General features: G+C 48.2%; 1 protein-coding gene across 1 annotated transcript in view; it reads right to left on the bottom strand.

Annotated features, from left to right (window-relative positions):
* LOC129714803 (teneurin-3-like) overlaps positions 1 to 12,665 on the bottom strand; it is a 282,436-nt gene that overhangs the window by 79,184 nt on the left and 190,587 nt on the right. The window contains 2 exon segments of the mRNA XM_055664649.1: positions 2,987 to 3,248; positions 6,387 to 6,506. Coding sequence (XP_055520624.1) covers positions 2,987 to 3,248; positions 6,387 to 6,506 — 382 coding nt within the window.

The following is a 12,665-nucleotide window of genomic DNA, read 5'->3' as shown; positions in this document are numbered from 1 at the left end:
TCCATTCTCTCAGCATATAACAGTCCCGCCATCCCGGGAATTAACCTTGTGAACCTGCGCTGCACTCCCTCAATAGCAAGAATGTCCTGCCTCATATTAGGGGACCAAAACTGCACACAATTACTTTGAACACCAGCTCTTCCACTTGCTCCTACAAGACTTCATTTACAACTGGAGCGAAGACAGTGACAATACCAATAACCGCAAGGGATACATTTAAGTGAAAAAATAATCATTCAGTTGATTTCTCCTGGGCGGGCATTAACTACACATCATTAGACGGTGCAGATGGGGCCACGAAGATGGAATGGGAAATATGATTCGATGGCTCGACACAGGGCCACCAAGTTTACAGCATTACAGACCCCAGTTGTGTGATTGTATGCCTAGTAATCAAAATATGTTATAACGGCAAAGTAAGGCGATGATTCTTCTCGGTGGAAGATGAATGTGAAGCATTACGGAGCAGACGGATTTGGCCAGATTATCTACTGTTCCACTGGGTCACCGCTTGCAAAGTGGTGAGAGCAGGGATAACAGTCATAGAGTGATACAGCGTGGAAACAGGCCCTTCGGCCCAACCTGTCCCACACTGCCCAACATGCCAGTGAGCTGCAGGGAGAGGTTGAGCAGGCTGGGACTCTATTCCTTGTAGTGCAGGAGGATGAGAGGGGTGATCTTATAGAGATGTATAAAATAATGAGAGGAAAAGACATGTTGGGCAAGATGGGCTATATGACTATGACCAACATGCTCCATTTACACTAGTCCCACCTGCCCGCGTTTGGCCCATATCCCTTTAAACCTGTCCTGTCCATGTACCTGTCTAACTGTTTCTTACACAGGATAGTCCCAGCCTCAACTACCTCCTCCGGCAGTTCGTCCCATGCACCCACCACATTTTGTGTGAAAATGTTACCCTTCAGATTTCTATTAAATCTTTACCCCTATCACCATAAACCTATGTCCTCTGGTTCTCGATTCCCCTGGATGCTTTCAAGAGAGAGCTAGATAGGGCTCTTTAAAATAGAGGAGTCAGGGGATATGGGGAGAAGGCAGGAACGGGGTACTGATTGGGGATGATCAGCCATGATCACATTGAATGGCGGTGCTGTCTCGAAGGGCTGAATGGCCTACTCCTGCTCCTATTGTCTATTGTCTATTGTCTACTCTGGACAAGAGACTCCGTGCGTTTACCCGATCTAATCCGCTCATGATTTTATACACCTCTATAAGATCCTCCCTCATCCTCCTGTAAAGTGAGTGACCATGTAAAGCCAGGCCACACTATTGCATTTTAAAAGGTTACCCCTCAGATTCCTATTAAATCTTTTCCCCCTTCACCTTAAAGCTGTGTCCTCTGGTTCTCGATTCCCCTACTCTGGGCAAGAGACTGTGCATCTACCCGATCTATTCCTCTCATGATTTTACATATAATTTTCTTTCTTTTTTTTTTTTCTTCCTGTTTTTGTCTATTTATTTTTCTTCATCGTCCTTATTGCTTTTACTTCCTCACTCTGGGCTCAACCACTGGTAGTATAGGGGTTCTATCCTTGCACATTCCACTTTTTCTCTCTTGGTTTTTCTCTCTTCTTCTCTCTTAACTATAGCTAAAAGTCAAAACCTTAAACCAGCATCTGCAGTTCCTTCCTGCACATTCTTGTAATGTATGGAATGGCTCTTGCTTCAAGATATATAAGATCTATGTTTTTTTTAATTTTTACAAATTAATGAATTACTCTCTTCACAAGCCCCTGTCTCGAGGTTTGGTTAGTATGTACTAGCTACACATTTTTCAAGATTGTGGGCGATTAAAGGATTCATCACGTTTCGGGTGGCACGGTGGCGCAGCGGTAGAGTTGCTGCCTCACAGCGCCGGGTTCCATCCCGACTACGGGTACTGACTGTACGGAGTTTGCACGTTCTCCCCGTGACCTGCGTGGGTTTCCGCCCAGATCTTCGGTTTCCTCCCACACTCCAAAGACGTGCAGGTTTGTAGGTTAATTGGCTTGTTGTAAATGTAAAAGTTGTCCCTAGTGTGGGGGAATTAGGAGAGGGCACCTGTAAATGGGTATTAGGGGAGGGCACCTGTAAATAGACAATAGACAATAGGTGCAGGAGTAGGCCATTCGGCCCTTCGAGTCAGCACCGCTATTCAATGTGATCATGGCTGATCATCCCCAATCAGTACCACGTTCCTGCCTTCTCCCCATATCCCCAGACTCCAGAGAACCTGCCTCCACCGCCCTCTGAGGCAGAGAATTCCACAGACTCGCCACTCTCCGTGAGAAAAAGTGTTTCCTCATCTCCATTCTAAATGGTTTACTTCTTATTCTCAAACTGCGGCCCCTGGTTCTGGACTCCCCCAACATCGGGAACATGTTTCCTGCCTCCAGCGTGTCCAAACCCTTACCAATCTTATATGTTTCAATGAGATGCCCTCTCATCCTTCTAAACTCCAGAGTGTACAAGCCCAGCCGCTCCATTCTCTCAGCATATGACAGTCCCGCCATCCCGGGAATTAACCTTGTAAACCTACGCTGCACTCCCTCAATAGCAAGAATGTCCTTCCTCAAATTAGGGGACCAAAACTGCACACAATACTCCAGGTGTGGTCTCACTATTGGCTCTGTACAACTGGGTATTAGGGGAGGGCACCAGTAAATGGGGTATTTGGGGTAGGGCACTGATTGGAATGTAGTTTCTCCCAGTTCCCCACTATCCCACTATTTACACATTAAACTAGGGACAATTTACAATTTTACTGAACCAATAGCCTACAACGTCTTTGGAGTGTGGGAGGAAACCGGAGCACCTGGAGAAAACCCACTCGGTCACAGGGAGAACGTGCAAACTCCACACAGATAGCACCCGTATTCAGGGTGGAACCCGCGTCTCTGGCGTTGTGCGCCGTGTCCGTTCTCGGGGCGTCTTGTCATTGTTTTACAATACCTGCTGCAAGCGGGGCGAGGCGGCAAGGCCTTACCTGTGTCTCCGGAATGATGGGACTCTCGGAGGAAGAGGTTCGGAAGAAGGTGGAGAGAGGGGAGGCCAGGATGTTGGGGTTGGGCCGCACAAAGCCACTCAGGTCGCAGCTGGGAATCTCGTTCTCCTCCTTCTTCATGATCATGGTGTCCATCACGTAGAAGACGTTCCACGGGATCCACACCGTGTGGTGGCGGGTGATGAAGGGCAGCCGCTCAAAACACAGCGTGAGCGAGGCTCCACCATTAGCCAGCAGGTCAAACCTGGCAAACACAGGTATAGCAGGCAGGTGACTACACCAGGCAAACACAGGTACACCAGACAGGTGACTACACCTGGCAAACACAGGTACACCAGACAGGTGACTACACCTGGCAAACACAGGTACAGCAGGCAGGTGACTTGGAAACATAGAAACATATAAATTAGGTGCAGGAGTAGGCCATTCGGTCCTTCGAGCCTGCACCGCCATTCAATATGATCATGGCTGATCATCCAACTCAGTATCCTGTACCTGCCTTCACTCCATACCCCCTGATCCCTTTAGCCACAAGGGCCACATCTAACTCCCTCTTAAATATAGCCAATGAACTGGCCTCAACTACCCTCTGTGGCAGAGAGTTCCAGAGATTCACCACTCTCTGTGTGAAAAAAGTTCTCCTCATCTCGGTCCTTAAGGATTTTCTCTTTATCCTTAAACCCCTTATGACCCCTTGTTCTGGACTTCCCCAACATCGGGAACAATCTTCCTGCATCTAGCCTGTCCAACCCCTTAAGAATTTTGTAAGTTTCTATAAGATCCCCTTTCAATCTTCTAAATTCTAGCGAGTACAAGCCGAGTCTATCCAGTCTTTCTTCATATGAAAGTCCTGACATCCCAGGACTACGGGTGCTATCTCTGGAACTCTCTGCTACAGTGACTACACCTGGCAAACACAGGTACAGCAGAGAGACGACTACACCTGGCAAACACAGGTACAGCAGAGAGACGAATACATCTAACAACCACACATACAGCATCCTGTATCTATACACTGTGGACAGCTCGATTGTAAGGCGGAGATTTTGACTAGAACGTTATGGGGTTATGGGGAGAAGGCAGGGGAATGGGGTTCGGAGGGAGAGATAGATCAGCAATGATTGAATGGCGGAGTACTTGATGGGACGAATGGCCTATTTCTTCTACTATCAATACCTTATGACCTAATGATTCTTGGATTAGAAGGTGTTAGAGAGGGTTGGTGCCTGGATTATGGATTTACTTTCTGAACCTTCTGAATGGTGTAGTCGGCAGGGCAGTACTCTGCAAATCGCCAACTTGGACAGTTACATTTCTTTTATCAAGCCAATCAACTTACAAACCTGTACGTCTATGGGGTGTGGGAGGAAATCGAAGATCTCGGAGAAAACCCATGCAGATCACGGGGAGAACGTACAAACTCCGTATAGACATACAGGGAGTGCAGAGAAGGTTCGCCAGACTGATTCCTGGGATGTCAGGACTGTCTTATGAAGAAAGACTGGATAGACTTGGTTTCTACTCTCTAGAATTTAGGAGATTGAGAAGGGATCTTATAGAAACTTACAAAATTCTTAAGGGGTTGGACAGGCTAGATGCATGAAGATTGCTCCCGATGTTGGGGAAGTCCAGGACAAGGGGTCACAGTTTAAGGATAAGGGGGAAATCCTTTAAAACCGAGATGAGAAGAACTATTTTCACACAGAGTGGTGAATCTCTGGAACTCTCTGCCGCAGAGGGTAGTCGAGGCCAGTTCATTGGCTATATTTAAGAGGGAGTTAGATGTGGCCCTTGTGGCTAAGGGGATCAGGGGGTATGGAGAGAAGGCAGGTACGGGATACTGAGTTGGATGATCAGCCATGATCATATTGAATGGCGGTGCAGGCTCGAAGGGCCGAATGGCCTACTCCTGCACCTAATTTCTATGTTTCTATGTTTCTATGACAGCACCCGTAGTCGGGATCGAACACGGGTCTCGGGTCGCTGCATTTTGCTGTAAGGCCGCAACTCTACCGCTGCACCACTGGATTTAAAGAGGGTTTACCAGAATGATCCTTGGATTAGAAGTGTAGGAGAGCTTTACCGGAATGATCCGGGTATTAATGGTGTAGAGAGAAGGTTTACTAGAATGGTGCCTGGATTAGAGGTGTGGAGAGGGTTTGGAGTGTGGTCCTTGGACATGGAGTGGAGAGAGGACTTCGGAGAACGGTGCCTGGATTATGGACTGAGAGACGGTTTTACCAGAATGACCCTTGGATTAAGGCTACATAGGAGGTTTACCAGAGTGATCCATGGATGACCATGGTGTATGGAACCTGACACCATCCACGTACATCGGCGGGACCAAGCGCAGGCTCGGCCATCGTTTTGCTGAACACCTCCGCACATTCCGTCTTAACCTCCCTGATCTACCGGTGGCTCAACACTTCAACTCCCCCCTCGCATTCCCGCACTGACCTTTCTGTCCTGGGCCTCCTCCACTGTCAGAGTGAGGCCTAGCGCAAATTGGAGGAACAGCGCCTCATATTTCGCTTGTAGACAAAAATGTCCGCAAAACTCAGCGGGTGAGGCAGCATCCATGGAGCGAAGGAAATAGGCGACGTTTCAGGTCGAGACTCTTCTTCTTGGGTTCACTTGGGTAGTTTACACCCTAGCAGTAAGAACATTGACTTCTCTAACTTCAGATAGCCCTTGCTTTCCCCCTCTTTCCATCCCCTCCCCCTTCCCCGTTGACCACTACTACCACTGTCTCCGCCTACATTCCATCTCTGACCCGCCCCCTCCCATGACATCAGTCTGAAGAAGGGCCTCGACCCGACCCGAAGGATGAGAGGGCATCTCATTGAAACCTATAAGATTATTAATGGCTTGCACATGCTAGAGGCAGGAAACATGTTCATGATGTTGGTGGAATCCTGAACCAGGGGCCACACAGTTTAAAAATAAGGGGTAAGCCATTTAGAACGGAGACGAGGAAACACTTTTTCTCACAGAGAGTGGTGAGTCTGTGGAATTCTCTGCCTCAGAGGGCGGTGGAGGCCGGTTCTCTGGATACTTTCAAGAGAGAGCTAGATAGGGCTCTTAAAGATAGCGGAGTCAGGGGGGATATGGGGAGAAGGCAGGAACGGGGGACGGATTGTGGATGATCAGCCATGATCACATTGAATGGCGATGCTGGCTCGAAGGGCCGAATGGCCTACTCCTGCACCTATTGTCTATTGTCTATTGTCGGCCATTCCTTCTCTCCAGAGACGCTGCCTGACCCGGGTAAGTTACTCCAGCGTTTTGCGTCTGCCTTTGATTTAAACCAGCACCTGCTCTTTCTCACACACCCTGGTACAGGATGGACAAGACCGTTTTATCGCCACTTGCTGAGACTCACATTCCGTCGTGACGGGTGATGGTGTAGCCGTACTGCGGGTAGTGCAGGAACGAGACGTTAACTCCAATCAGGGGTGTCCCATCCGCCGTCAGGACCTGTCCTCTGATCACGGAGCTCAGGCTGTGGGGGGTCGGGGGGGGGAGGGGGGAAAGGAGAAGAGAAACAACAAAAGCATCAATCAGACGTCTATTCAACAAACTGTTTGTTAATGACTGTGTGGGAAGGAACTGCAGATGTTACTTCTATTGTGTCTCCATGTCACCGACTATATAGACAATAGACAACAGGTGCAGGATTAGGCCATTCGGCCCTTCGAACCAGCACCGCCATTCAATGTGATCATGGCTGATCATCCCCAATCAGTACCCCGTTCCTGCCTTCTCCCCATATCAAGAGGAAGTTAGATAGGGCTCTTAAAGATAGCGGAGTCAGGGGATATGGGGAGAAGTCAGGAACGGGGTACTGATTGGGGATGATCAGCCATGATCACATTGAATGGCGGTGCTGGCTCGTAGGGCCGAATGGCCTACTCCTGCACCTATTGTCTATTGTCTATTATCCCCTGACTTCGCTATCTTTAAGAGCCACAGCTAGCTCTCTCCTGAAAGTATCCAGAGAACCGGCCTCCTCCGCCCTCTGAGGCAGAGAAATCCACAGACTCACAACTCCCTGTGTGAAAAAGTTTCCTCAACTGTTCTAAATGGCTTACCTCTTATTCCTAAACTGTGTGTGGCTCCTGTTCTGGACTCCCCAACATCGGGAACATGTTTCCTGCCTCTAGCGTGTCCAAACCCTAAACAATCTTATATGTTTCAATAAGATATCCTCTCATCCTTCTAAACTCCAGAGTGTACAAGCCCAGCCGCTCCATTCTCTCAACATATGACAGTCCCGCCATCCCGGGAATTAACCTTGTAAACCTACGCTGCACTCCCCCAATAGCAAGAAGGTCCTTCCTCAAATTTGGAGCCCAAAACTGCTGATTCTATTGTCTCTCTATATCGTTGTCTATATCTCTCATTTCTCTCTCCCGACACTCAATCTGAAGACCAGTCACCCATTCCATCTCTCCAGAGATGCTGCCTGTCCCCGCTGAGTTGCTCCAGAGTTTTGTGTGGAGAAACTGTTTGTGAATATTGATTTCTCGACTTTCAAGTAACCCCTCTCTACTCCAACTCCAAGTCGTCTGACTATTTCCACCGTCTGTCTTGCTTAGTTTCACTGTTGGTGTGTAGGATCGTGTTATGGGCCTGTCCCATTACGTGATTTTTTCGGCGACTAGCCGGCACCCGTCAGAGTCGCCGAAAATTTTCACATCGAAAACGCAGTGGCGACCAGAAAAAGGTACAACTCTTTGGGCGACTACTCACGATCGTACAGGTTTCACCCCACGATGTGCACACATACTGAATAAATAAAGTGTAATAATAATAATAATATTAGTCTGTTGTAGTTCAGAGCTTATTTGTTGTTGTGTTTAATAGCCTGATGGCTGTGGGGAAGAAGCTGTTCCTGAACCTGGACGTTGCAGTCTTCAGGCTCCTGTACCTTCTACCCGATGGCAGTGTGTGGCCTGGATGGTGTGGGTCTTTCGATAGTTCCTGCCTCAACTACCTCCTCTGGCAGCCCGTTCCTTACACCCACCACCCTCTGTGTGGACAAGATACCCTTCAGATTCCTATTAAATCTTTCCCCCTTCACCTTAAACACATGTCCTCTGATCCCCGATTCCCCTACTCTGGGCAAGAAACTCTGTGTGTCCACCCAATCTATTCCTACAATGAGACCACACCTGGAGTATTGTGTGCAGTTTTGTTCCCCTAATTTGAGGAAGGACATTCTTGCTATTGAGGGAGTGCAGCGTAGGTTTACAAGGGTAATTCCCGGGATGGCGGGACTGTCATATGCTGAGAGAATGGAGCAGCTGGGCTTGTACACTCTGGAGTTTAGAAGGATGAGAGGGCATCTCATTGAAACATATAAGATTGTCAAGGGCTTGGACACGCTAGAGGCAGGAAACATGTTCCCGATGTTGGGGGAGTCCAGAACCAGGGGCCACACACAGTTTAAGAATAAGGAGTAAGCCATTTAGAATGGAGATGAAGAAACACTTTTTCTCACAGAGAGTGGTGAGTCTGTGGAATTCTCTGCCGCAGAGGGCGGTGGAGGCCGGTTCTCTGGATGCTTTCAAGAGAGAGCTAGATAGGGCTCTTAAAAATAGCGGAGTCAGGGGATATGGGGAGAAGGCAGGAACGGGGTACAGATTGGGGATGATCAGTCATGATCATATTGAATGGCGGTGCTGGCTCGATGGGCCTAATGGCCTACTCCTGCACCTATTGTCTATTGTCTATTGTCTATTGCTTGCGTTTATACACTTTGTGTCTTTTCTTCTAGTAAACCAGCATCTGCAGTTCCTTATGCCTTAATTAATTGGACGGCCATTGACAGAAAGAGTACAATATTCTGGTGGCTGCACATTGGGAACATCTTCATGCTTCCATTCCCATTTTATTTACAGATCATTACAAATTCATAAAAAGCTAATTAAATAATTTGTGCACCACTATGCAACCAATTAGGGTCTGTATTAACATCATTTATCAGCCTGATTTGGAGTTCTTGACAGGCTCCTAAAGGGTTATCCATTTAGTCTGAACCAGGGGATCCTGGTGGATAATAAGTGGAGCACAAAGGATCCACAGTTGGAAACCAAGGCTTTCTCACGCAAGGCACTTGAACAATACTTGAGTCAGCGTATTCAGATCAGGCTGCTAGTCATGGAGTTATTATTCAGTGTGGTAAACAGGCCCTTCAGCCCAACTTGCCCACACCGACCAACATGTCCCATCCACACTAGTCCCACCTGCTTGCGTTTGACCCGTATACCTCCAAACCTGTCCCATCCATGTTTAAATGTTTCTTAAACACTGGGATAGTCCCAGCCTCAATTACCTCCTCTGGCATACAGCTCGTTCCATACACCCACCACCCTTTGTGTGAAAAGGTCACAGTACCTCTCATATTCCCTTCACCTTGAACCCATGTCCTCTGGTGTTTTTAATTCCCCTACTCTGGGCAAGAGACTCTGTGCATCTACCCGATCTATTCCTCTCATGTTTTTGTACACCTGTATAAGATCTCCCCTCATCCTCCTGCGCTCCAAGGAATAGAATCCCAGCCTGCTCAACCTCTCCCTGTAGCTCAGGCCCTCTAGACATGGCAACATCATGAATCTGCTTTTCACCCTTTCCAGATTGACATCATCTTTCCTATAACATGGTGCTGAAACTGAACACAGGATCTCATGTTCTGTAAGGCAGCAACTCTAGTCACAAGATATAGTCTGTATACAGTTGTGAGGTGTTCTTCTTCTTATCGAGTCCACACACACACAAGATCCGAGGACGTACACTCCATTGAGGATAAATGGGGATCCTGTGGATAGGGTGAACTGTTTTAAATATCTGGGAGTCCACATCTCCGAGGATATGACATGGGCATCACACGCCTCAGCACTCATGAGTTAGGCAAAGCAGCGCCTTTACCACCTCAGGCAACTGAGGAAATTCAGAGTGTCTCCGAGGATCCTCCAGTGCTTCTATGCAGCGGCGGTGGAAAGCATCTTGTCCAGGAACATTAACATCTGGTTTGGGAATTGCTCTGCCCAAGGACAAGAAGGCTCTGCAGAGAGCAGTGCGTTCGGCCGAACGCACCATGGGAACTTCACTTGCCCCCCCTGCAGGAACTATGCATCAGGAGGTGCAACTCCAGAGCAAACAAAATCATGAGAGACCCCTTCCACCCCTGCAACGGACTGTTCCAGCCGCTACGGTCAGGCAAACGCCTCCGTTGCCATGCGGTGAGAACGGAGAGGTTGAGAAGGAGTTTCTTCCCAGAGGCCATTCGGACTGTAAACGCCTATCTCACCAGTGACTAACTCTACTGAACGTTTTTCCTTCCATTATTTATTATGTAAAGGTATATGTGTGTTATGATTGTGTTTATAGTTTGTTTGGTTGTTTGTCTTTTGCACAAAAGTCCGCAAGCATTGCCACTTTCATTTCACTGCACATCTCGTATGTGTATGTGACAAATAAACTTGACTTGACTTGACTTGACTTGATTAGAAGTTGTCCAGCCAGAGTTGAACGCACGTGTCGGCATCTGTAGACAACGGTGTCTGTCTTGTTGCTTCTTGTGCGTGGTGGTGGAAAGATTGGTGGCAACAGGGGCCGCTACAGTTACAGTTCCCAGATAACACAGTGGTGCAGCGGGTAGAGCTGCTGCCTCGCAGCGCCAGAGACCCAGGTTCCATCCTGCTGTCTGCGCGGAGTTTGCACGTTCTCCCCGTGACCTGCGTGGGTTTTTCCCGGGTGCTCCGGTTTCCTCCCGCACCCCAAAGGCGTGCAGATGTGCAGGATAATGGGTTCAGTACCAATTATAAAATTGTCCCTAACGTGTGTAGGATAGTGCTAGTGTACGGGGTGGTCGCTGGTCGACACGGACCTGTTGGGCCGAAGGGCCTGTTTCCGCGCTGTATCTCTAAAGTGTAGAAGTCTAACTTCATTTCACTGATATGCTGAACCTAAACAGCTGCGATACTGACAAACAGCCTTTGTAAATCTGCAGTCTAACATTTTTTTTTCCCGTAAAATGTTCGCTGAGATTTCCTCCACATAATCAATTATTTAAAGACATCTCGATGTGACCACACAGAAATATCTCTCTCTCTCTGTCTATCTCTCTCTCTCTCTCTCTCTCTCTCTCCGCACCTATCCGGGAAATTAAACATCATTTCCATCAAAATGGATGTGCATTCAGGCAGGTAATTAGTTTAGTTTAGATTGGTTTCGAGATACAGCGTGGAAACAGGCCCTTCGGCCCACCGGGTCCGTGCCGACCAGCGACCCCCCGCACACTAACACTATCCTATATCCACTAGGGACAGCTTTTACATTTACACCCAGCCAATTAACCTACAAACCCACACGCCTTTGGAGAGTGGGAGGAAACCGAAGATTTCGGAGAAAATCCCACGCAGGTCACGGGGAGAACGTGCAAACTCCGTACAGACAGCACCGGTAGTCGGGATTGAACCCGGGTCTCTGGCGCTGTGAGGCAGCAACTCTACCGCTGCGCCACCGTGACTCCCCCTAAGTTCACTGCAGTCCAGTTAAGGACTACTTGTGGGTAAACAATGTATTATTTAACAAGACAGGGGCGCAGTGGTAGAGTCTCTGCCTCGCAGCGCCAGAGACCTGGGTTCAATCCTGACTACGGGTGCTGTCTGTACGGAGTTTGCACGTTCTCCCTGTGACCGTGCAGGGTTTTTTTGGGTCCTCCGGTTTCCTCTCGCACTCCAAGGATGTGCAGGTTTGCAGCTTAATCGACTGGTAAAATTGAAAATTATCCCTAGTGTGTAGGATAGTGCTGGTGTACGGAGATCGATGGTCGGTGTGGGCTCAGTGGGCTGAAGGGCCTATTTCTGTCACATATCTCTGAATCAAACTAAAACAAGAAGGGTCTTGAACTGAAATTCCTTTCTTCAGAGATGCTGCCTGACCCACTGAGTTAATCCATCTTTTTGTGTCTGCCTTCCCTTCTAAACCAATCACATTCACAAGTTCTACAAGCGGAATTAGGCCATTCGGCCCATCAAGTCTACTCCACCATTCAATCATGGCTGATCTACCTTTCCCTCTCAACCCCATTCTCCTGCCTTCCCCTCATAACCCCTGACACACCCGTACTCATCAAGCTGTCAATCTCCACTTTTAAAATACCCATTGACTTGGTCTCGAGTCATGGATTGATACAGTATGGAAACAGGCCCTTCAGCCCAACTTGCCCACACCCACCAACATGGCCCATCTACACTAGTCCCACCTACCTGTGTTTGGTCCACAATTCTCTAAACCTGTCCTACCCTTGTACCTGTCTAAATGTTTCTTAAACGTTGGGATAGTCCCAGCCTCAACTACCTCCTCCGACAGCTCGTTCCATACACCCACCACCCTTTGCATGAAAAAGTTACCCCTCAGATTCTTATAAAATCTTTCCCTCCCCCTCACCTTAAACCTTGTCTTGTTATAAGTCTTGTTATAGATTCTAGACAAGAGGCTCTGTGCATCTACCCGATCTATTCCTCTCTAGATTTTATACACTATAAATTCGCCCATCATTCTCCTGCGCTCCATGGAATAGTCCCAGCTTGCTCAACCTCTCCCTATGTCTCTGGGATGTCAGGACTTCCATATGAAGAAAGACTGGGTAGAC

This window comes from Leucoraja erinacea, chromosome 41 (genome assembly GCF_028641065.1).
Source record: "Leucoraja erinacea ecotype New England chromosome 41, Leri_hhj_1, whole genome shotgun sequence".
NCBI classification, from domain to species: domain Eukaryota; kingdom Metazoa; phylum Chordata; class Chondrichthyes; order Rajiformes; family Rajidae; genus Leucoraja; species Leucoraja erinaceus.
The sequence above is the reverse complement of the archived record's forward strand: the minus strand, read 5'-3'. Positions and strand labels throughout refer to the sequence as shown.